The 25648-nt window shown below is 35.8% G+C and overlaps 4 protein-coding genes across 11 annotated transcripts in view; 2 read left to right on the forward strand and 2 right to left on the reverse strand.

Annotated features, from left to right (window-relative positions):
• Positions 1 to 1822: 1822 nt before the first annotated feature.
• On the forward strand, positions 1823 to 7232 carry LOC111438625 (cell division protein FtsZ homolog 1, chloroplastic-like). Its single transcript, XM_023076508.1, has 6 exons — positions 1823 to 2160; positions 2529 to 2628; positions 2781 to 3010; positions 3494 to 3661; positions 6309 to 6542; positions 6688 to 7232. Exons 1-6 carry the CDS (start codon positions 1903 to 1905, stop codon positions 6982 to 6984), a joined length of 1287 nt encoding a protein of 428 aa, XP_022932276.1. The 5' UTR covers positions 1823 to 1902; the 3' UTR covers positions 6985 to 7232.
• A 3306-nt stretch (positions 7233 to 10538) lies between these two features.
• Positions 10539 to 13821, reverse strand: LOC111438590 (syntaxin-52-like). Of its 4 annotated transcripts, none has more exons than XM_023076452.1 (6): positions 13669 to 13821; positions 12789 to 13013; positions 11831 to 12036; positions 11643 to 11743; positions 11497 to 11541; positions 10539 to 10741 (listed from the first exon to the last, which is right to left on the reverse strand). In XM_023076452.1, exons 2-6 carry the CDS (start codon positions 13001 to 13003, stop codon positions 10610 to 10612), a joined length of 699 nt encoding a protein of 232 aa, XP_022932220.1. In that variant the 5' UTR covers positions 13004 to 13013; positions 13669 to 13821; the 3' UTR covers positions 10539 to 10609. The 4 variants fall into 4 exon arrangements, with proteins under 4 accessions (XP_022932220.1, XP_022932221.1, XP_022932223.1 ...); XM_023076453.1 differs by having other exon boundaries at positions 12789 to 13010; positions 13653 to 13821; XM_023076455.1 differs by lacking the exon at positions 13669 to 13821 and adding an exon at positions 13458 to 13482 and having other exon boundaries at positions 12789 to 13010.
• Positions 13822 to 15214: 1393 nt separating this feature from the next.
• LOC111438616 (DNA topoisomerase 1 beta-like) lies at positions 15215 to 22198 on the reverse strand. 4 transcript variants are annotated; one of them, XM_023076486.1, is made up of 16 exons: positions 22028 to 22198; positions 20339 to 21495; positions 19987 to 20181; positions 19248 to 19328; positions 18728 to 18787; positions 18454 to 18548; positions 18135 to 18291; positions 17918 to 18043; positions 17735 to 17815; positions 17547 to 17637; positions 17278 to 17411; positions 16380 to 16448; positions 16211 to 16300; positions 16004 to 16107; positions 15753 to 15921; positions 15215 to 15634 (listed from the first exon to the last, which is right to left on the reverse strand). In XM_023076486.1, exons 2-16 carry the CDS (start codon positions 21479 to 21481, stop codon positions 15566 to 15568), a joined length of 2664 nt encoding a protein of 887 aa, XP_022932254.1. In that variant the 5' UTR covers positions 21482 to 21495; positions 22028 to 22198; the 3' UTR covers positions 15215 to 15565. The 4 variants fall into 4 exon arrangements, with proteins under 4 accessions (XP_022932254.1, XP_022932257.1, XP_022932256.1 ...); XM_023076489.1 differs by having other exon boundaries at positions 20339 to 21488; positions 22028 to 22183; XM_023076488.1 differs by having other exon boundaries at positions 20339 to 21526; positions 22028 to 22183.
• Positions 22199 to 24941: 2743 nt separating this feature from the next.
• Positions 24942 to 25648, forward strand: part of LOC111438593 (serine/arginine-rich splicing factor RS40-like) — a 5672-nt gene continuing 4965 nt past the window's right edge. Inside the window, exon 1 of one of the 2 annotated variants that reach the window (XM_023076462.1) lies at positions 24942 to 25373. The gene's annotated coding sequence lies outside the window, so the exon portion shown is untranslated. The remainder of the gene's footprint in view (positions 25374 to 25648) is intronic. The other variant, XM_023076461.1, reaches the window with a different exon arrangement.

Here is a 25648-nt window from a genome sequence, read left to right on the forward strand (position 1 = left end):
AAATCAAATGTAAGAAAATGATCGTATTAAATTTTTCATAAGTGGATAATTTAATTATAAATACTTGATGCTTAAGATTCAAATTGAGATCTGAAATTTAAATCGATACTCATAGTTTCGATATTCTCATGCATCCTTTACGACATGGTCAAGTTATTTACTTATCTTAGGTACTCTGAAGTGAAAATGTCCTTACAAACCAATGTTGAATTATTTATTTAACTTTATATTTCTTATAATTGAATTATCGAAAAGAAATGTATTCTTTTAAGTCTTTCTCAACCAACCTATCCTTAAGATTACTCTCATTCACATATTTTAAGTCTTTCTCAACCAACCTATCCTTAAGATTACTCTCATTCACATATATCACTTCAATTGCGTACTTATTATTAATTTTTAAAAAGAAATCTTTTGACGGTAGTTATTTGCATTAAGGGTGTGTTTGAATTAATTTTGTAAGTGATAATATAAGATCAAACGAAGCTTAGGAGTTTCTCAGTAAGATCTTTCTATGATTCTAATATTAGAAGTTTTAATAAAATGAAAAACTCTCTCATTTGTTTACCTTTCTAAATAAAAAATTACAACACTCAAATAAACAAATTCATAGAATTTACATGTCAATTCCTATATTTCATTTCTTTTTGTTGCATAGATGGTAATCTTTCTTTTGAAAGAGTCACGTAAAAATTTATAGAATTAGTATATTAATAAATAACGTAAGATTATTTTCTTGGTAAGATTTCCTTATCACAACTCCGTGAATATCTACTTGCTCGAAATCTTAAAAGTACCTCCATTTTTATTGATGTTAACATGATATGAAATTTTTTGTTTGAAAGCTACGTATCAGCTCTAATATTTATCTTCATTTTAAATCGCACTTCGACTAATAATAATATTTCTTGACATAAGATTATATAATCGATAAGCTTTATAATTTTCAGTATAACCACTATAATATTTTTTTTTTCTTGAAATTTAAACTATAATGACTAACATATAATTTCTCACTATACTATGCTTCATAAGTAGTCATACTGGACACACTCCAAGTTAGAGCTCAATTCAAGAGGTAAGAAATACATGCAATATATGATATCTTTTGACTTTTAAGATACTTCTAGCTTATCTTTATGAGCGTTTTTTTTCCTTCTCTCAATTACTCCATTTTGTTGGAGAGTTACGAGTAGTCTTTTGATAATGAATACTATTCTCCTTGAACATTTATAAAAAACTACATACTTTCTACCATAATTTGAATTAGGATTTGGAATTCGAATTCGGCATTAGGTTGCCCTATGCAACATGGCCACGTTACTTACTATTCACTTCTAAGAGTAAAGACTATTCTATGAGGGGTCATTCAAATAGAATTGCTCCAAGTAAAACACGTCTAACTATAGAGTTTTTATAATTGAGTCAAAAAAAAAAAAAAAGTAGCTGCACAAATTTTTGTAACTTACACAGGCGTTTAACTATTTAATTTATATCCAAACTATAAAGGTTGGATTGAATTAATTATTTAATTTTTTTTTAATATTTATAATTAATACTAGTGATGTGTTCGGACTTATAAAGATTTTTTAAAAATAATAACGCCACAATCCAACTTGAAAATGGGTCGTAAATTCTATTCGAATAGCTCAATCTCTAACCAAATCATTCCTAAATTTTGAATGGGTCCAAATTATTTTTGTAACCATTTTTTGAAAGAAAATATTTTAGAATTTTTATTATGGTATAATTGGAATGAGGTGGAGAAGAAATAGATAACCGTTACCCTTTATGGTATAATTTGAAAGATAATATTCATTGTTTTTCTAAAACCCTAAAAACCTACATCTCCCCCTTCCCCTCTCTATCTTCCATTTCTTGGGGACTCACGACTCTCCGATTATGGCATCTTTTCAACTCACAAATCTATCATCTTCTTCGATTCCCCCTCAGTTTTATCCCAACACATCCTTCCTTCCCTCCAACTTTCCCTGGACTTGTTCCTCCTCTAATGCCAAGCGGAAATGTCCTTCTCGAAGACACCATGTTGGTGTTGTGGGCTGCTCATTTTCGCATATGGATTCCGCTAAGATTAAGGTAGTGGGAGTTGGTGGAGGCGGCAACAATGCTGTTAATCGCATGATTGGCAGCGGATTGAAGGTGGGTTTTTCTCCTTGCATTGCATAAATTTTGCTTCATGTACAGCGACTTGGATTTGGGAGCATTCTAGAGTAGAAATTCGTGTAGATTTGTGCATTTCTTCTTTGTAGTCTGTTATCGGATTGAGCCTGTAATTTCTTATGTCTTCTGGCGATGGATAAATGTGTTACGTAGCGTTTATATAAAAATTAAATATTGGATCCATAAACCAGCTTCATTACTTACTGAAACTGGTGAAATTTGTGATCATTCGATTAAATAGAAATTTGTTTGTTGTTTGTATTAACGGTATAATGTGCGCTCAAGTTTATATTTGTTGCTTGTGTATAATGGAGACTGATGGTTACGGTTATTGAGTTTTGTGTTAGGGTGTTGATTTCTATGCTATAAACACGGATTCTCAAGCTCTATTACAGTCTGCTGCTGAGAATCCACTTCAAATTGGAGACCTTCTGACGCGTGGGCTAGGTCAGGAACCTCGCCTTTTCATTTGGTTCTTGTGGCTTTTTGGCAATGTGTTCTGAAGTTCACGTGACTACGTACCCCTGTGGCTTAAGTAGTTGATTTCTATTGATGAATGCCTTTGACTTTCGTTGATTTGTACCTTGATAGAGATGCAGGTACTGGTGGGAATCCACTTTTAGGGGAACAAGCGGCAGAAGAATCAAAAGAAGCGATAGCCAGTGCTCTCAAGGGCTCTGATCTTGTATTCATAACGGCAGGTATGGGTGGAGGCACTGGGTCTGGTGCAGCCCCAGTCGTTGCCCAGATTTCCAAGGAGGCAGGTTACCTGACTGTTGGTGTTGTTACTTTTCCATTCAGTTTTGAAGGAAGAAAGCGATCCTTGCAGGTATATTTCTTCCTTTTCTAAAACGAAGGAGGATTGCATATTTACTTATTGACTGATTCCTTTGAGATTTGATGGACTTAACCTCTTCCTAACTTCCCTGGGGTTAGATTATCTTAGGGATGTGTGGATTTAGCCCTTCAAATTTTTGCTTGTGGTGTGTAACAAAGTAGGATGGGTGTTTCCTTTTGCTTAGGTAAAAATGATAATCGACTGAAGAAGGGGTAGCCTTCTGTAGATTGCGTTGAAGGACCTCGTTTTAATCCAACTAGTCAATGGTTTCTGTTCTGGCTATTGGGGGTTGGTTGGTTGTAAGTTTTGGAATAAGCTGGCTGCTGGTTTTACATTATGTTTTCATGCAATCAACGGCTATATTTGAAATATCACTCTCTTGTGGATAACATGGAGGGCAGGCCTTTTTCATCTAGTGATATGGAAGATTTTGAATTCATTTTTTCTAATATTTTAATGCTGATTTCTTCTCAGGCTCTGGAGGCCATTGAAAAGCTGCAGAAAAATGTTGACACTCTTATAGTAATCCCCAATGATCGGTTGCTTGATATTGCTGATGAGCAGACACCTCTTCAAGATGCTTTCCTTCTTGCTGATGATGTCCTACGTCAAGGAGTACAAGGAATTTCTGACATAATTACGGTGAGAAGTGTTTGTGATATATATATCTTTCCTCCGCATTTTGCATGTGAGATGAATGACTTGGTTTGAATTAAATGAAAATAGATAAACTACTTCAGAATAGACATTCACTTGGAGTTTGATGGGTTGAAAGAGAAGGGGCATGGTGTTACAATAATTTAGAGATTTAGAGGGAGCCTAAAGAAGGAACTAGAGGAATTGCTCCCCTTAAAGATGAGATAAATTGATAGCTGAAGGTCAAAGTGAAGTGGAGTCATGAGGGTAACTCTCTCTCTCTCTCTCTCTCTCTCTTTGTCAAAGTATTACACGAAATTGCTAGTGCTGGGAGAAAGAATAGTCGTGTATGCATGGAGTAAATTAAAATTTATTGGATTCTTATTAGTGGGAAAGAAGTTGAGAGGTTAATCGTTAGTTTTTATTGCTAATATGATCCCTGAGGCCCCCTGCAGATGGTGTTGATTATTAGATGATATGCTTTGGAGATAGGGAGTGGCTAGATATATGAGTCTTGAGGAATATCAAGGACTGTCTTTACCATGGCCCATGGGGAGGGAGAAATCATCTGTGTGACGTTTTCTCCTTTTTTACAAAATTTTCCAATATAGTCTGGGGATCCTGTAGGGGGGATCATGAGTGTTATTGTTTGAGACTGTTGTTAGAGGGCTAGGGGGGGGATCATTTATTATCATTGAAGCTCACACATTTTTCTACATATTGAAGTGGATTGGCTGTTGTGGAGCTTGACAGAGCTATAGGGTTATTTATCAATCTAAGGACGAACTTTTCGAACAATTGGGTTATTTTGACAGAACTATAGGGTTATTTTATCAAGCTAAGGATGAGCTTGACAGAACAATAGGGTTGTCTGACAAATCCACAACAAGCCTGCAGATATGTGAGCTTATGATGGTGTTGTTTGAGCCTCAATGAGTTTCACAGAACAATAGGGTTGTCAAAGAATCCTTCACCATTTTCGTTGAAGGTGATCTCTTCACATCTCTCGTCCTGTGTAACTAGAGTGGGAAATAACTTTGATAACAGGAATGCAAATGACCAATAACTTCGTTTATTTTGCTAAATGTTTAGAAGATAATTCTAGATTTAAATAATACCCGCTGCATGTAAAGGTTGGTGCATATAGAGTTACCATCTTCGATCAATGATTTCAAATGTCTGTTTATTTCTGCATACTTGAAAAAAGAATGTCCGACTCTCTAGTTGTTTTTCTTTTTCTATTTTTTAACATATTATGAACACTTTCATGACTCCGTTTTTCTTCTTCCTTTCTTTAATAAATACTCTTCTCGAGCTAAAAGCTCACAACCCATTATTCACTAGAAATGAAAAGAGAAAACCTACTTGTTTGATTCTATTTTTAGGTTTGATTTCTACACCTTATTGTAAGGCATACTGTTGGTTACCTTTCACATTTTTAATGAATTGTATTCACTTTTAATATTTGAATTTAGAAATTAGATATGCTTTTTCCGTGTTCAATATTTAATATGTCAAAATAAACACACATATTCACTAGTTAAAAATATTAACATATCTGCAATGTTTATGTCCTTTTTAGAAATTGATGTGTTGTCATGTTTGTTTTATGTTGTCTCTGTGTCATGTATTTGTCTTTGTTCTTCTTCTCATCATCTACCAATCTAAGAACTGTAACTAAATGTCCAAGACCTTAAGATCAAACACAATTGTAGTCCAAAAAATGAGCACCAACGATTTGCTTGCCTTGTACCTTATTCCATTTACTATTTTTCCATTTGTTTGTAATGAACATTTTTCACTACTGGTGTTTTGACAATATATGCTTGATACTGAGAGGCAAATCTTCCAATTATTTGAAGTAAACATTACTTTCATGTTGTTCGTTTGACAATCTTGACATTGAGAAAGAGAAAACGGAGGCAGAAAGAGAGATTGAGAGAGAAAGAGAGAGTTTTAGGGAGCGTGAAAAATTAAGAAAAAGAGAGGTTGGTACCGTAGAGAGACAGGAACTTGCCTGAGGTAGGCGTGAAATCAATTTGTTGCCCGCAGTACTAAGGAAGTAGAGTTATATGATTATGGCTTTTGGCTGACCTCCAGATGTGTATATATGTCAACAATTGAATCGTTGAGGCGTGCTTCTCTACGCCTCAACCCCTTTTTTGATAGGCATATTTTTTAATATGTGTGTCTAAAAGGTGGCATGCCTTTGCCTAAGTGCATGTTTTCATTCCCTTAAAAACACACAAGTCTGAGTTGCTCATCCTTGGATGGTTGAGATGGAGAGGCGTCGGCATGCTGCTTTCCCTTCAAGTTGGTCAAACTGTTCGACAAGCAAGGGTAATTATTCAAGTTGGTCAAACTGTTTGACAAGCAAGGGTAATTATTCAAGTTGGTCAATCAGACTTCCTAATTTTTACCATCGCTCCCATTTGCTGGGCCATTATTTGGTTGTTAGAGAACTTCTAATAAACAGACGTACCAACGATTTTATTGTGTCGAGCATGGTGTGGTGCACCGCAAATACTTGCTGAGGCCTCAATAGTTTCCAAGTTTTCTGATGTTTTTTTATATCAATATTATAAGTAGCTTTAGAAGTCGACTGCTAGTCGTTGCTTATTATTTATCTAGTATTCACTTCCTCATTTTCCAGATTCCAGGGCTGGTCAATGTGGATTTTGCTGACGTGAAAGCTGTCATGAAAGACTCAGGAACTGCAATGCTTGGAGTTGGTGTTTCCTCTAGTAAAAATCGCGCAGAAGAAGCGGCTGAGCAAGCAACTTTGGCTCCGTTGATCGGATCATCCATTCAGTCAGCTACAGGAGTAGTATATAACATTACTGGGGGAAAGGACATAACTCTACAGGAAGTGAACAGAGTATCTCAGGTTATAAACTTATTATATGGATTATTTGATATCCTCTATTGCCTTCTGGTTCGGTTGACTCGATACCATGCCACCATTTTCTCACATTGTTTAGAGTTCGAATACAAACTGATGTTTTGTCTGGGGATATAAAAAAAAATGGCAGGTTGTGACAAGTTTGGCAGATCCATCTGCAAACATAATATTTGGAGCAGTTGTGGATGATAGATACAGTGGAGAAATCCATGTAACTATAATTGCAACAGGATTCTCTCAGTCCTTTCAGAAGACATTGTTAGCTGACCCCAGGGCTTCAAAACTTATTGATAAAGTGAGTGGAGGAGTTCAAGATAAAAGCACCAAGACTTCTTCAAACCTTCCTCTTACCATATCATCGCCTGCTGCTGCTGCTGCTGCTGCTTCACCGACACTTCCTAATCGAGGTCGAAGGCTCTTCTTTTAGCTTCTTTTAGCCAATATTCCCATTCTATTCTTGCAGAATTTTCACCTGCCTTAGCAAAGCCTCGTGAATCTGTGCTTGTATATGTTATTTTCTTGCAAGTTTAGTTGCTTCAACTTGAATGAGAACAAACAGCCAGCCTTGCAGGCATCCTCTGCCTGCCTGCCTGCTGCTAATTCATTGATTTGTTATTAGCAAGTTTCGTCATTTGAAACAAGTAATGGTTGGTTAGTTGATTTTGATTGTGAATATGATGACTGTCTTTCATATTTCTGTTTAGAATTACCCTATGGGTTGTTCATTATGTAAGCTTTGTCTATGTAGTTTGCCCATTAAACAATTTACCATACTAAATACGTACAAAATGCGGGTGTTTCAAGAGTGATGCAAATAGGAAGCCAGGGTTTCGAATTTCAAATATCCATATCTTACACCTCCTTCATCTCCCCTCCTTGCCCTCATTTCATTTGAGAAGTTTCGAGCGACACCCATGTCTAAACCTCCCAGCGCCCCTTGCAAATCAACCATAATGGAGTTGTGCAGGTACACTAAGAAGTCCATCAAGTCTTGCAGTACCCCTATTTGGCAGATGTGCTAGCATGCAAGCATTCTGCATTCTTTTTTGTTAGGTGGTTAAAAAATGCATTTGGAGGACTTTAAGACGACTTTGGATGGGTATGTTTTATGTTTTATGCTTGATGCTTGATGCTTTATGCAAAGCTAGAAAGAATATATATTGGGTAATAGTGACGTAAATTATGTAAAATGTAAATTACTAAAATGTCCCTATGATAAGATTTGTGTTGAATGCTGTTTTAAATGCTATCCGTTGTGTTAGAAAGAATGATGGCCTATTGTGATGTGTGATCAATACCTCCCCCATTGAGCTTGATTTTTTGCTTGTATGTTAGCATGATATAATATGTTTAGCTCTAGGTGTTTAGTTGTGTTCTCCCTATTTGGCATGTTTCTATGCACAAAATTGCTCTAGGTGTTTAGTTGTGTTCTCCCTATTTGGCATGTTTCTATGCACAAAATTAGGGCATTAGAGTTAGGTTAGCTAGATGATGACCTAGGTCAAGACGTTTCCAGTAAACTGAGCAACTTAAGATCGTGAGTGACTGTCAAAGACTCTAGATCTTAGTGCTCCCAGACTAAAAAATATCCTAGAGTTGGAAGTTCGTGCTAAGCCACCTAGCTGCCCCAAGAATCCAATAGACTTTCTTAGCTCCGAGATATGACCAAGATGACGTTTAGATTATGTGTTCCCGGCTTTAGGTGATCGATAGAAATATCTTCCTAACAAGCATGCTAAGAGAACCAAGTTAAGATTATGGTGTGATAGCTAGAGCGGTTTACATCTTGACCTAGGTCAATACGTTTCTAGTAGACCTTGCACTCCAAAATCATGGGCGACGATTAGAGGTCTAGACTTGTGTACACCCAAAGAAGACATTAGCTCAAGAAATTAGTCCTAAGAGTCCTAGAAACAAGAGACAAGAATAAAACTGCCCAGAAGCCCTTAAGAACCTAGTGGACCTCCATAGCCTAGACGAATAAGGAAGCTTAACAAATCTAATAGCAGTATCACCTGAGTCTCCGCTCCTATCTCCTCTGGTACATCCTTAACGCTAGTAGTGCCCTACCAAGCGATAGTAGTATAGGTACTATCAAGTCAGGTCTAGGCCGGATAGTGTAGTGCGTCGACCTATTGTATGTGAAAACAGTCAGGAGTCCCTTAAACAGGCTCACTATATTGTAAACCTGCCGCCTTGAGAGGGGTGAGGGACCACATAGGTAGACTGCCAGAACACACAAAGTTGCTCCCCTAGATGTTGACTGTATGATTTTTTTCTATGGAAGGGTCGCCAGTTAACCTTACACAAATGTATTCAGGGGAGATGTCATAATGTCCTATGAGATGTGGTGAGGTCGGTCAGTTAACCTTACACAAATGTGTTCAGGGAAGAAGTCATAATGTCCTATGAGATGTGGTGAGGTTGCACCCTCAAACAAGGATACCGAAGGTTCACTGTTGAGGCTATGTAAATGTACTAAGCATGAGAACATAAAGTTTGTTCACCCCGAGATGAAATTCTTTGTCCAAGAGATTTTCAGCCCTAGAACTCAATGAACAACTTTCAAACCTCGATTGGGGCTATGACACATCATAGTATCGCTCAAAACTTCAAAACCTACTTAGAAACTCAGAGAGCTGTGAACTTAAGCCCGACTTCTTAGAACTCAAAGAAAAGCCCATGATAACTTACTAGGTTAATGATGCAATGAGAGTCTACTAGTAGATTGCTTAGTGATTTCGTTTTCAAGTGCTTGTAGGTTGCCAGTTGAGGTGGAAGAGCGTTCGATAGTTGCACGGTCACAGAGGGAGTCGATTCGTCTTTATCTTTTGAGTCATTTGTATTTTAATTTTTCATTTTATTCCGGACCCATGTTTCTATTTGTAATAAATAGAACACTATATTAATTTGTATTTAATTGTGGTATTGTTTGTTTTTTTTATTTAATTTAAATTTCATCTAATTTTTTTTATTTTTTATTGTGTTAATTTTTTTTTTTTTGTTACGGTTCGAGATTCGAAACCTCGAAAATTGGGTCGTGACAATAAAGCTTTTTTAATTACCAGAAACAAAGAAATATTATTTCCTCAAAATTAATCAAACAACTTCACTTCCATAAAATCACATTTAGAAAAGAATCACAAGAAACAAATTAGCTTCTCTAAACTATTCAAGTCAAAGATGACAGAGGATTATGAAAATAATAAATAAAAAAAAGTGATGGAAAGAAAGAATTGAGAAAGTCTGTTGAAACTTGGAAGTATAAACCGAACTTGAAAGTAGAACTTAGAAAGCTTTGTGTTCGTGTATCAAAACTGATATACCTTACTTGATACAAAGTAGGTCGTATCATTATTATGTTTGTGTGTGCATGTGCGTGCATGCATGTGTTAAGATAGGAATTATTCTCCCTATCTTTGAGTCCATCCACGTTGCAAATAAAATATTAAAAACTAAATAAATAATCACAAGCATAAATCTTAACATGCAAGAACAATACGTCAAATTTTCTCGAGAACAAATACTCTCGCCCTCAAGTTTAGTATGTATACGAGAATTAATCGTTTTGAATATAAGCAAGCTTTCGTGACTTTACTTTTGGTTTTTTTTTTTCAAAAAGTTTCGTACCAATAGAAATAGTGTCCCTCGGGATCTTCTCTTTTTGATTAGTTAATGTGAGACTCCAATCTCGTCCATTACATTGACTCCACAAAGAAGATCTCTATAAGATGAACATAGGGTACGCTCTCTAATTTCCTCTCTCTGTGCCGTTTTTTCATCTAAACAACCTTGATTATAGACCTTGATTTATAATGATCCAACCTATACATTTTCATTTACAACATACATTTGTTATGTAATTTAACTGCTAATATACTGGAGCTGATCCATCCATCGTTCAAGTTTTTTCTTTTTCTCTCTAATCTGATTTAATTTCCAAACCACAGGACAAAAATGAAGCATAAGAACAAGCTAACATTACTGGACAATTATGGATGATGATATTAATCATAAAGTGAAAAATCTATACCCATATGGTTATGTTGTGTTTACAAGTATCGAATGAGTAGCCATATGACAGCAATTAAACCCACAATACCTACCACAGACAGAAGCATTCCCAAGCAAGAGCAGCTCCCCTTTGCTCGCTTGTTCAATATTCCTAATCTCTTCTGCACCCTCTGTTCTCAGAAACAAAACCAAGATTTAACCACAGGGTAACACACAAAGGATTTCAAGAAATTTAATGCTCGTTCATCCTTCATTTGATCATCTTTTATTTGATGGAAGGATCGTTGAGATATCAATAGTTTCACGTTCATTAGAGATCAGGTATGAGTAAGAGCTGTACGAAGTCTTTTGTATAAAATCTTAAAGTAAAACCATGTGCGGAGAGTGATATGAATCTAACAACGGATCTTTTGCATGTACCGGAGGAGCAATTAGAAGAAGCAGGGTAAAGAAGATTCAAGAAGCCTTTACATTACATCTGCAAAGTAGTTAATTCCTTCTAACTAGCTCTTGGTTGGAATCATTCGTTAAGTAGCTTTATTTGTGAAAGTGTGCAAGGATCTTAGAAGGACCTCTAACTTTGTAAATCTAGTATTGTAGGCGCTTATCAGAGAGCAGCTTATTAAGTTGGACAATATCGCCATATTGAGATGCAAAGGCCAGGATCCGTAAGACATATTAGCTTCTTGAGATCAAGATCATCAAGCACATATAATTATCAGGTTTTTACAGTTGAATATTTTCTACAACAGTCAGTTTCATATTCTGTGAAGCTCCCAGATTAATTAACCAATTTTTCTTGTCATTGTTGTAAAAGAGGCAACAATAACACGAATATTACCATATCTATTTCAACTAGTGATGAATTAGCCCTACATCCTAGAGATATCTAAAGCCAAAAATGAATAGTAAGAGAGGATTTTACCGCTAATCGAGAGTCTGTAACATCGACATGCTGGTCTAAGTCATCCTGCAGAGAAAAGTATGATTAGATGACATGTAAAACTAAACGTAGACGACATGGAATGAACTCTTACAGCATGCATAAAGAAAACAAGAAATCATACATACAATTAGGCGAGTATGAAGATCGAGTTCTTCATTAACTGCCAAAGCAATATGTTTTGTACTTCTTATGGTCTCCTCCAACTTTTCAAGACCTTCATCTTGCTCTGTTTCAAAATCATATCAGAGAAGACCCAAAAGGGATACAAGGAAGTATATAATATGTTGAAAGTAGAGTTGACACAAAAACTTGCCCTTCATGATTTGTCTTTGAAAACCAACAAGTCCTTGGTTGTCTAGTTCAGCTGTTTTGCTCATTACATCCGCTGATTTCATATCAGGGCCAAGCAAACTGTTGCGGTTAGCGAAGTTTGACATGTTCAGCGTTGAGGCCATCTGGTTTACTTTTGATCTCATCTGAGCAAGCATGTCCTTTCGTCGATTTATCTCCTTTTCAGACCTGCAAACCACAAGAAAGAACAAACTTGGGCTTAGAAAAAAATAGTGTGAGATCCCATGTCGGTTGGAGAGGAGAACGAATTATTCTTTATAATGGTGTAGAAACCTCTCCCTTCCTCTCCCTACCAGACGTGTTTTAAAAACCTTGAGAGGAAAAAAATAGTGTGAGATCCCACATCGGTTGGAGAGGAGAACGAATTATTCTTTATAAGGGTGTGGAAACCTCTCCCTACTAGACGCGTTTTAAAAATCTTAAGAGGAAGCCCGAAAGGGAAAGCCTATAGAGGACAATATCTACTGGCAGTAGGCTTGGGCCATTACATATGTAATTTCAATCTCAAAGTTTTGGTCCCTTGGGATGGAAAAATAGTTCTTATGCCTTGGTTGATGCAAGGATCAAAGTCAGAGGACATTTCTGGCAAGAACTCCGCCGTACTCACTCCCCTCCCCTTCATCAGTCTCTCATAATTTAGTGCAGTAGTGAAGAGGAGGGAGATCGAACCATGGCATTTGCTGTCCCCTCAAAGATGCCAAGAACTAAGAACTAGTACATATATCTTTCTCAACTATGCATCCCTCTAGAACACGAAAAGTCATCTACATCTCAAGGTTAGATGAACAATTGTTACTTGGATTTTAAAGCAACGTGAGTATATACATGACAGAAACAGAACTCAAACCAAAATGCTCTAACATTAGCATAGCATTATGCAAGTAAGGATATTGCTAAATTCAATTTAAGACATGACATACAGGGGCTGCTTTACAGGAAGCTTCAACAAAAGGGACTCTAAGCCATCAACTTTAGTCCCCAAAATCGTGATCTTCCTCCGAATCGCGGAGGCATGACGTTGAGCTTCTGGTCCAGTTGCAGGAACGGAACTTCTTTCAGAAATCATGCCATTGATATCATCCCCAAGCTTAGAGGCTTCATTATATTCCTTTAACCATAAATCAGAAGAAGCCATCACCAACCTGACAAGAAGAGACGCATTAATAACGGTATATTATACTCTTATCTCCATTAGACTCATAAATACTCCTAAAATCAATTCCAAAAACAAGCACCAAAACGGATTTTTGGTTAATTTTGTGTTCATATCAGAGAGTATCCAGCGTGCATGCCCCTCCACCTAATGTCACAACCCCATAAAGCTAACCGATGGCGATTGAATTAAAAGTTTCCAAATGACATAATCAAATATTCAAATTCATAATATCTACCTAGCATAGCTCGGTTTGCTAAAAAGAAAAATATTCCAATTCATATAACCATCTACCATGAAATTAAAAATGGTAAGAAAATACAAGGAAAATTGATGACAAGTAAACATATCACGAAACCAGATGAATAATTCTACTTCTATCATTCATCTTACCAAAAGAAACAAGGCCGAAAAAGAATCAATCAAAATAAACTACCGTCTGCTGAACGAAACCTAATTGTATATATCGGAAAAATAAGGATGCGTTCATCGGAATAACCAACGCAAACGAAACTCGTTTCAATAATCCAATGCAATGTCGGCCAGTTTCCAGAAATTGACGGACAAAATGGATGAAGACGAAGCAGAATCAAAGGCTCAAGGAAGAAAAAAATCAGACCAGGAAATTCACCTGTGGGAGGAGGAAATAAAGCACAATTTGAGATGAATGAGATCAACGTCGTATTGACCACGGCGGGAGAGGGAGTCAAATTCCCGTGGTCGACGTTGGATGTTCTTCGTAGAAGGTCCAGGGAAGGGAATGGAAGAAACTCCATTAAAACTGCGTCGTTTTCTGTTTTGTAGTCTTCCCTCTTCCGTTCATTATGGATTAGTTATGCTTCCTTTTACCATTTTTTATAAAATATTTAATTACAAAATGTTTTTAATATTATCTTTGAAAAAATATTTAATTGCAAAATATTTTTAATATTATCTCCACATGGACGCCCATACATAATTTTTTTTCGACATTGTAAATTGGAATTAGTGTGCTCGGTGTTCAAATGATCTAAATTATCCAACTAAAATTATAACGATTGGATTTGGTTAAATTTTAAAAAAATTAAAAATTCAACTCGATTTGTGAGTTGACATTTTTGTGGTCAGACTTTCAAAGATAGGATTACAATCCAACCGAACCCTATCCTATTTTTTTAAAATTGATGTTAATCATGCGTTATGACTTATAAATCTTTGATATTTGAATTTTACGAGATCTTAGTTATTAATATAACATGTATCGTTGATAAGTAACATTTTTTTAAAAAAATAATAAAATAGAGGGTTAGATTGAATGGTAAACTGTGTTAGGGTTCTAAATTTGTATGTTGTGGCTAATAGATATTATAATTTTGAAATATATCTAATAGATTTCTACACTATTAATTTTGTATCTAATGTCTCAGACGTTAAGAATATCATATACGTCTTCAACTTTTAATTTGTATCTAATGAGTTAGTGACATGTTAAAATAATAATAATAATAATAATAATAGTAACTAATCAATTGATTGAGTATAAAATTAAATTAGGTGCTAACAAAATTTTAAATTTTTTAATGTGGCCCCGTAAATTTCTATTTTATTAAAAAAGAATTGAAAGTTCAAATAAATCTGACCTAAATTTGATAATTCAAAAATTAAACTTACTAATTTAACATAAAATAAAGTACTAATAATAAAGAAATTTAAAATTTATCTAAAAAAAAAAGTATTCCAATGCTTATTTGTTACCAAAAATATTTTTTTTAGGAACCTCAGGTAAAAATGCTCCATCAATTTGAACTCTAGTGTTGTAATGTTTATGCTGGATTTAAATTTTGTTAATTCTTCCTCTAATTTAACCCAAAAAAATAGATTAAAATGGTTAAAAAATTCATGAATTTCAATAAAATAAAGTTTTTACAAAAAAAAAAAAAAAAAAAAAAACAGTTAGCTCCAGTATCTTCTTAGAAAAATTAAGAATATAATTGATGGAATATGATGAAATTGAAAGCTTAATACACCGTAACAAAATTAATTGTTTAATTTAAGAGCATTGAATTTGAATGATAGGTTGATTTGATCCAGTGAAACTGAAACAAAGGGAGCAGCAAATCCAAGAAAAGAAAGAAAGGCAGGGAGGGGGTCATCATACAATCATCAAATGTATAATAAGATAAAAAAAAGTATTAAGGTATGGTTAAAATGTTGGAACAATTAGTGTAAATGCTGTTTGAAAGCTTTGAATAATCAAATGTTTTCATAACACAGCTTCTTCGTGGGGGGGGGGGGAAGGGAAGGGAAGGGGACAGGAGGTGTCACAAATGACCCTTTTTTTTTTTACCCAAATATATATAATTAGAGATTAGATAATAGGCATACATTAAGGGACTTCCCTCTGCAACTAACACCATTAAAAACAAAAAATTGAATGTAATGCAAAATACTACACTTCAATTTTTCCTACTCCATCTCTTCTTCTTCTTCTTTCGTACTTTCTTTCACGGTTGAGCCGGGGTGAAGGATGATTTGGGTTTTAGACCATCGCAATATAAACAACAATCAGAATCTGAAGTCGGGGTCGACGTCCATTGCCCAAGCAAACTTTGCTAGAAGAGACTTATTGAATATCTGTGGAAGTAGTTAACGCCTTAATCTTAAAACTCCATAAGCAAACGAGATATAAACGGTTTGATTCAACGTCTCGTATATAGCGTAGCACCATGAATGTCAAGAAAATGATGCTTACCTTTTCGATAGGGACTTCGTGACGCTTACACCATGCAACTGTGATTCGAGGATCAAGGTAGTTGATCTTTGACGTGCCCAACGCTACAGTTTTCAAATCCTCTTTAGTCTTCATATCTCGCTCTATCTTCTCAATCTTTGCATTCGTTTGGGATATCTTCTTCTCTAACCTGTAACACGGATTCCTAAAAGTTAAAAACTAAATGAAGATGTTGATGTGGGATTCTTAAGTAAAGTTAAGAAGAAGTTTACGCTTCAGGGGTCAAGTTCCTCTTTTGCTTTCCATCGGAGCCTTTTAAAGGGGGCTTCCCTTTCTTTGCTCTATCTAGATCAATTTTCAGCTCTTTCAGAATGTCCTGCACAACAAATGATGGATAAACTAAATGCACAACTACAGAATGATTGGTAAGGGCATTATTTAACTAAGGTGAACCATCCATGAGAAAAATATGTTCTAACCCTGAGCTCAGAGATCTTCTCGTTCAATCTCGTCATTTGCGCCCCATGAGATTTCGAAACAGTCCTCTGGTGATTACAAATAATTGCAACCTGTAGTTCATAGAAAAAGTGGCTAATGTCAAATGGCATGAAATTAGACTAGTAAAACCTAAGGAGGAGCTGAATTTACCTCCTTGTTTGCGTGTTGGTATGTGACGATCTTTTCTGAAACTTCTCCATCTTTGGTTCCTCTGTTCAACTATCATGGATAACACCATAAATAATCTTGTTAAAAATCTAAATTAAATAGAAGGAAAAAGAAGGAAAACCACAAAAGTTAACGGATTATCTTGGAAACATTCATAATGATTTCTAGAAACTGGATGCAAGTTAATCATTAAACTGCCTTTCTCCATCCAATGGAGTGCATTTAATAACACGATTTTACCACCTATGAGCAAACATCTAAATTTTGATGTCTCATTCAACTTTAACATCATTACTATCAATTAAGAAACTGTAGAAATATGAAATAAATGGTTTGTGAGAGCAAGATATAGAACAAACTATTTTCCACTATCAGAGCCTAGCCTATGACAAAGTGACTGATCGTTTACAAGTTTGTGACCCAAAAAAACGTTAAGGAAAAGCAAATGATCACAATTGCAATAGTCCATTGAACTTTAGGGGCATTTGATTGCAGTGATCAGAATAGGAAGCCTGAGAGTTGAGAATTAAGAGTTATAAGACCAGGATATGTGTTTCGAGTGCATAGTTGAAGTGAACCAGGTAGTATTTGGTTTAGGAGAATAAGAAAGATTTTTTTGATTGGCTAGAGGGAAAGCCTGGGAATAAGATTAGAATAAGATTAGAGTACATGAGACTTCCTATAATGGATGAGAAAGAATGGGATTGTGAAACCGCACTCTGCCGACCCGTGGCTAAGAATCAAACATCCTGCTAGAGTTATTTTGAAAAGGATAGTTCTATTTAATCCTTAGTTTACCACAAATTTTTAACTCACAATCAGCTCGCCGCAAAAAAATTATGAGTAGATTGAAAAACTGAGATTTCAAATAATATTTTACCATGTCATCCAGTGTGATAGAAGCATTATATGTACGAAACACTTTTGCAGTGAGACCAGGCATGAGATCCTTCAGATGAGCATTCAATTTACTTGTATCAAGCTTGTCAAAAAGATCATCGCTTCCACTTTTTCCTGAAGAATTGAGAAACACGATACTCTACAGCCTCAGTCATGGCATTGATGCATCATTGTGTAAAGAAAAAAAAAAAAGAAAAAGAGAAAAAAGAAAAAAAAAAAGGATTAAGAAAAACAAATAAACAAGCTCACCGCTTTGAAATTGTGTGATTGCTTTGAAAACAGGGAGCTCAACCTCGACAGTATTTTCATACTTGATTGAATCTTTACCGAGGAAGTTGAACTGAATTTAAAGAAAACTGGTCATCTCTTGTTGGCATTAAAAACAGGACATCTCTCAACTCTCAAGCTCCTATTTCAATAAGCTTAAAGACGTTTACCTCCAGAAGATTAGGAGGTACTGCTTTGACATTCTCTACTTTCAGTGTACAGCAGCCAACTGTATCAGCTTCATCGTCATCCTGCGGTAGGGATCAAACATCTTTTAACTCTTCCAGATCAAAATGGTTGAAAATATAAAGTAATGCATGCATGGAAACATAAATTGGCTAGAATGACATTACCTTCTCATTCCCAGCCCTAAGAGCCAGTTTATCAATGAGATAAGTGGCAACTGCAATTTGCCTTCGTGTTGGGTCTTTGCTCGTAAAATCCTTTGTATATGAATTCCTTATGTTTTTTATGTAGTCCTACACAAACCAGCAAGGATTCAACAGACATGATGATGATTCCATACTACAACTTCAACAAAGAATTGTAAAATTATAATGAATGGCACACCTTGAGCATCCTTGCTTTCTCGTATTTCTCTTTGTCACTCTGGCCTTTCAGTGAACTACTAGCAGCCAGAAATACATACTTGAATTCTTTTGGATTTATTGGATCATTCCAGAAAGCCAACCATGTAACCGTATTGTCGTGTCTCACTTCCTTCCACCTGTCAAAGAACTCAAAACTGAATGAAAATATGAAAAAGATAAAACCAAGAAATTCTGAGACAGTTAAGGCATGTGTCTCATGAATTTCTAGACACATAATAGACCCCTTATTCTGCAATATTTTCAATGTAACTTATTTCCAGTGGTGTAAAGAGACAAACCTTTGACCAGGTATAGGACACTCGGGGATCGGAGCATCTTTTCCGATATTGATTGTGATGTCACTGGGGCGAATGCGTTTTTTCAACTTCCCCATCTGCAAAGACAACCAAGCTTTAAAAGCTGAATGAAGTAACAAATCTTCACGTAAATTTAAACTATGAACATCCAATACCAAAACATATACTAATCTCCTCAAAGAGTACCTTGAATAATTAACTGAGTGTGTCATAAATGCTAGTAAATATTTAACTTTCTGAATTCTAAACATGGTACCTTTGGATGTTCTCCACGGCCTCGGAACAATCCAGGTGGTTCAACTCTAAAGTTTCCAACCTGAGATCCATATTAAGAATCAAAAAAATGTGTGTACATGCTCTACTGGAATTATTCAAAGGATAAAATCGCAGATAAAATGGATTCCTACAATGAACTTACAAAGTACATAGGAGCAACCAATGCATGAATTTAGTAATTTAGTATGAAAAAGACAAAACATAAGCGTAAACAAGTATCTTAACACATTTTGCAATGTAATTAATCAAGCATCACCATTAATATTATTTCGTTCTCAAAAATTTTCACTTCCATCCTATGGGCTTGCTTAGTACTTAAGAAGTGTTCAATAGTGTCCAAGTGTTTAATATGTATCAAACATACACTAGTCAAACAAAAGTGCCTGTGCTTCTTAGCTTCTTAGAATACATCAATGACAGGTTATTAAAGTATAAAGAAAACATATCCTCAAGACTAGCATAATCCAAACTGCACGAAGAAAAAGGCAAATGAGAATAACCTTCTCCTTAACCCCATCAAGAATAGCCCACATGTACTTCTCCTCTTGTTTCAGTTTCTCCTCCTTCAAAGCTTTCTTCTCCTAGACAAACAAATCCCAGAAATGTAAGACCAAAATTAATTAAATTGAATGCCTGAAAAGAACTTGAAGCTCATAGTTGCCTTCATTCAAAATTGCTGATAAATCAATTAAAAAATTCCTTTAAAATATGCATCAAATTTACCCTTAATTAGAATAGAAAACAAAGTAATTTGAAATTGAGTATCAACTAGAAGTAACTATTATGGTTAGACATTCATTGGCAAAAATACTATGTCTTGAATGATGAATAGTTCATATTTCCTTATAACAGAAAATGAATAGTTCACATTGAGAAATGGAGTAAAGCCACTTCGATTGTACACCTTGGCAATGTGTCTATATAACCAAGACATGAAACAAAAACCTACAAGTTGACATGAAAGCAAAGCATCTAGAAAAATATACGAACAATAAAACAAAGGATAGATTTCTGAAAAACCTAAAAATAAACCAGATCAAAAGAAGTTTGTAACATTTGGAAATGAACTAGTCATCCTTTTTCATCGAAAACATCCTTACTTCTTAGGTTTTGCTAATGAATAAATAAATCGAGACCCAAGAGAGATGTAGAAATCTGGAGAAGCATTGTTTGCATTGTAACCCGTAAAGATGGAAAGATATATAAATAACCAGGAAGATTAAAACATCACAAACTTACTTCTGTAGTCATCTGTTTCTTCTTCTCCTTCTCTGTCTGATACCAGTCATATATTGGGGTGAAATCACAATCATCCAAATTCTGAATGACATGATTTTTCCCAAGTAATTTGCGCCAGTCATTCCAGAAATTTTCTTTGAATTTTGGTTTTTGCATATAATCTGTATCCTTCATCACTGCAAACATGGTTGCAACCTGATAATGACAAAATTTCATATCAACCAAAGAATTCACCACAACTCAGTGGTAAAAATGAACTGGGAATGACATAAATAACATGCAAATATATAAAATAAAAAATTAAAGATGAAAAAAAAATGCTGTGCATGTAACACGTCAGGTGGAGGGGTACCTCCTCTTGTTCAGTAGTCAAATCAACAGGCTTCCCTTTATGAAGAATCTTCACCCCATGAGTCTGGTATGGAGGTGGAAAAATGACACCATTGTGAACCAAGGTGGTCCATTTTTTCTGACCATCACCAGAACTGGGCAGCAACTTTGTGGACTTAACATATTTGGATTTCTTGACAGGCTTTTTGGATTTCTTGAGTGTTTTCTTGATTGAAGAAGAAGCCACTTTTGATACTGTTTTCTTAGAACCTGATGACTTATTCACTGCTGCAGACATCTTCATTCTCTGTGAAATAGGAATATGGTCATCGTCGTCAACTACTTCTTGTTTTGCTTTCAATGATACTGTATTGGTACTCAAAGGAGTAGATGAGTCTGAAAGCTTTGGCTTTTTCGATGAAATCTGAGAAGAGGAATGGGAATCTGCGTTAGGAAGAGGTCTCTTGCTGGAAACAACAGCAGGCTTTTGCAGCTTATCCCTTGAGGTCGAACCATTCTGATGAACTTTTGAATCCAATGGTTTCTTTTCATGAAAACCATGTTGTTTACCACCCAATACCCCTGAAGCAGACTTCATTTGAAATTTCGATGATAAAGGAACCTCATCATCGGAATCTTCTGAGGATTTTTTTATTTTATTCTTTTGTACTGTTGGTATAGGCCCTTTACTGGGATGGTTAGAGTTCCCTTTCAATCTAATACTCAATGGTTTATCATCTTCAGAGTCACTATTTTCTTGAGTAGGATGTATAGAATCATTCTCCTCTTTCACAGCAGCATTCGCCAACTGTTTGGGCCGGCTATCCATAGAATCTGAGACTTTCAAAGTTGTGCCTAGTGATTTAACAAGCGGTTCCTGGATGGAGGACTTAGCTGCTTTCTGACTTCCTATTTCAGGCCTCATGGGCGATGTCTTCGGCAACGAAGTCATCCTTTTTTGAGCATTAGAGCTTTGGCCATTGGCCGAACACGCATCAGAACCTGGCCTCCCTGATAACTGATTCAACCTCTGAGATTGCGAATGCTTAACTTCCGAATTTAACTGATTTTGCCTAGATGCACTACTCCTTTTGAAAACTATGGGCATGTTGTCCTCATCATCATCATCAAACATTGGAGCTTTTCCGAAAGTCTCAACAGCCATTCCGCAGCTATGTACAGAGAGTCAGAAATTAGTTTACGCAAGTGCCTGGGAAGACGAAGAAGACAGGGGATTTCAGTTTCTGCACCAATAACAGCCTCTCCGTAAACACCTCCACACAAATTCATTACCACTTAACCCAACAATTTCACTCAAGCCATTCATCCGTTCGTAAAATAGCCAATTCATCGGAGAATCAAAAACAAAAAAACAAGTACAGGGCAAAAGGATAAATACTTGGGCCTCAGAAATCTAACCAAAGGCATATTCATTGCTCAAACTAAATCATTCAAACGAACCTCCGAAACAGCAAAATTAGACCTAGAACATGAAAGAAGCTAATCCAAGCAAGCAGAGAATTGAGTACAGAAATCGAACACAAAAAAGGAACTAGAATACTTCAGAAGGGGCCGAAATTAGAAGAGTAGGTTCGGAATGCAACAGAAAAGGGGGAAGGGAATGAAGCAGGAGCGTTGATTGAGCTGAAGCAGAGTGAGATTGGGGGAAATCTGAAAGTGGAGAGCAAGAGTTGGAGAAGGGGGAGAGTACCTGAGGTGGAGAGGACGGCCGGCGTGATGGTGGGAGCAGCTCAGTCGCGAAGAAATTGAAGACGGGAGGGAGAGGGGGGAAGAAAACCTAGAAGTGTTTGTCGTGAAGGGAATAGAGAGATTAGAGAAGGAGATGGTTTATTTAGTTTCGCCCAAAGCCTTAACAAAAAAAAATTAAAACCAAAAAGGAAACGGAAGAAGGTCTTCCACCAACAGATTTGTGATCCTCCTCTCTTCCCTTTATATTTCAATTAAATAATAATAATAATAATAATAATAATGTAATTACTTTAATTAAAATTTGATAATTAAATATAAATTTTTTATCAATATATTTAAAAAATATCCTTAAACTTTATAATTTATTTTTAAAAATTTATCCTATTTCATCTCGCCTTATCTTATCTTTTAATATCTCTGTCTCCAACAAACCTTCGTTCAATTCTAAATCAAATTTTAGTGGTTCAATTATTGATAATATGGTTTCAATGCACCTACTTTTTACCAAGGTTACGATGGTAATTTCTTCCTTTTCGGCCTTTAATTGAAACGGTGATGATGTTAAAGTTAAAATTAAGTATATGGATGATCGATTATTGGTCTCTTTTTTTTCATTTATTTTCTCTTTTTTAAACCGTGATAATAATTACAGTTCATTGTTTTTCATCCTCATTTGATATTCGTGATGATAGAAGTTACTTAATTAGAATGATTTACTTTTAATTGATTCAATTAAATAAGCAACCAAAATAAAGAAAAATAACTTCAAATGGTTGCGGTCATCTAAGCTCAAATCCGCTATTGTTAGAGGAACCATCTTTATTTTCAAGGTTTCGAAGATTACCCGAAACTTTAAAAAACCAACGATGCTCTAAAAATCGAGAGAGTTCCGACCTAAATAACCAAAAATCTCTTTAATGTTATAAAGGGCACACAACTAAACGATTTTAAGTAAATCTTCAACAAGATCAACATGTGACAAATTTAACGTATAAGATCAACAAGCCAAAAGTCGATTCAGTGTATAAGATCAACACGTAAGTGTGCTCGAGAACAAGTGTTGTTGTAACCTTTAAGTCGAATGTATGTACGAGAGAAAGAACTATTTGGAATATTAGGTCTTTGGATCGACGGATTGAGGGGTAGTAGTTGTACATGGAAAAATTCTCCTTCCACGCTAAATCTCGTTTGTTGAAAATTTTTCCTACAGTTTCGTGGTGAGAAAATGAACCACTTTAGTGAAGGAATCGAAAACTCAAAAACTCTAAAACTCCGTCATTGACTTCTTACCATTTGAAGAACCTAGAAACTAGCAAGTTTGTATAAGAAAGTAAGAGGAGACAAGCTCGGGAAGTGTCTGAATCGAGAGGTGAATTTTAAATCGTAAGAGCTTTAACGAAAAAACCATTTTAAGATAACACTTGGAACCCTCGAGCGAATTCGATTTTTAGATGAAATTGGTCATGCACGTAGGAGTCTCCTATTGACTAGAGGAAGGCGATGATGTAGTCGGTTCAATTACATAAACCACATCCTTTTTTTAACTCGCGATGATTTTTTTAAAATTTATTTGGACCATTTTTTGATATGCTCTCGTGATTTCTTCTTTTTAGAATTCTAACTTATTTTAGGATCTCTTTGAGAAATTTTAAGAAATTTGGAGTTTAGAAAGCCCGTGAACTAAGCCTAGTGTAATTTATGCATGACTAACGAGCCTTGCTATACGTCGGCCTCTTGAGCCACATTTAGGGTTGATCATAATTGTGTGGGTTTGATTAGTACTATGTACGTATCGTTAGAGTATAATCTTTGATCATGAGCTCGCCTCAACTGGTGAACGTTTACTTAATATATAGGAACATGACGATACTCATTTAGAGCTAGTGACACATTAGAGGATACTACTATTGGCGAAAGCTTGTCTTGCACTAGTAGCCTAGAAATGACATAGAAATAAGGGGCTTATTAGGTGCCAATGAGGTAGCTTCTAGTTAGTACTCAACAGTAGACACGTATGGAACCTATTAAGGCGACACCATAGAAAGGTGGCTAGTAGGGAAACATGATCCAAACATATTGGACCGACCGCCCTAAGTTGTACGCCGATTGCGTATTGGCTTAGTTAGATCAAGGAGATTAGTATCAACGGGCCAAATGCACTATAACCTGGAGGAACTTCGATAGCTGACTTACACCCTTATACTAGGACCGAAAATGTTCGAGGGAAGTATGAGCCTAATAGGGTTAGATGACCAAACCACATAATTAGTTAACTTTAAGGATTAGCTAGAAGATATAGCCTCGAGAACATTAAATATGAGTAAGATTCATTATTGCTATTCTTTATTTTTCAGATGGATCTAGATGATGGCTGCGATGACAGGGGACTATTAGACCCGAGTTGATATTGTACATGCTCTTTCCAAAATTACGACCCAAATTTTCAAAGTATTACTTGTTTTTGTATTACGCTCAAACGTTTAACTCCACTTAACTGCTAATCTACAGCTTTGTTCAAATATTGTCTAAGGGTCTCTCGGTTCCATATTTCTTCTCGTTATCACATATACATTTTGAATGAAAGGGATCGTTTTAGAGATTGAAGAATGAAAGAAGAGAGGGTAAAAGCGTAAATAAACGTTTTTATTTATTTATTTATATACTAATATTTAATTTTAAATGCTAATTTTTTTTTTTAAAATAAGATAATATATATATATTTTTTTTAAGTTTAAGGGTAATAAAGTAATTTTAAAAATTTTGAGATATTTTTTATAGATTATACCAAAAAAAATCATAATTAGATTTTAAATTAGGATACGAATTGAGGATTTTTCTTTCCAAATCTTGACCAATTAAAATGATCCTAAATCGTCTTTTTTTTTTAAATTTAAAATAGGGATAAAAAAAAAAAAAAAAAAAACCCTATAAGCACCTCGAGGGCTACGCACTTCTTCCTCTCTATCGCAAATCCCTTCCCTGTTCGACACCGGCTACTACGGCGGCGATTGTGACGGCAGCGGTGACGCAGCTCCTCAGGGGGCACGACCAGGCGACGGCGAAACCCGGCTCAGATCTGCAGAAGTACATATCTCCGGCGTTTGATCACCCAAGCAACGACCTATCCCGACGACATTCGGATCTGCAACGATCCAGCCCTCGGGTATTTGGATCTGCTACAGATACACCTTGACAACCCGATCTGCGGCGGACGGCGACGACCATAACTTACGGTAACTGATTCTGTGCGTTAGTTTCCCTTCAGTTACGATTCAGCAAGATTCAAGTCGGCAGCGACGTTTTCGGGAACTTGAACCATTTGGATTTGTAGCGCATTAAGGACCTTAGTAAGTGGTTCTCATTTTCGAATTATTTGCTTGAATCTCTTGGACTTTTTTGCATTCTTTTAGGCTCCGTATCTATGTCAAATTGTGATGTGAATTGTGTGCTTGGATATGTGTGGGAAAGTACACATTGGTTGATGTGAATTGTGTGCTTGAATATGTGTGGGAAAGTACACATTGGTTAACCGACACAGAATGATTCCCCACCTAGATCTAACCATTTCAACTGAATTAGCCGTAATCGTAGTATGTAAGTCAGGATGGGAGAATGAAGTAGA

The sequence above is a fragment of the Cucurbita moschata genome, unplaced genomic scaffold (genome assembly GCF_002738365.1).
Source record: "Cucurbita moschata cultivar Rifu unplaced genomic scaffold, Cmos_1.0 Cmo_Scf00078, whole genome shotgun sequence".
In the NCBI taxonomy this organism is placed as follows: domain Eukaryota; kingdom Viridiplantae; phylum Streptophyta; class Magnoliopsida; order Cucurbitales; family Cucurbitaceae; genus Cucurbita; species Cucurbita moschata.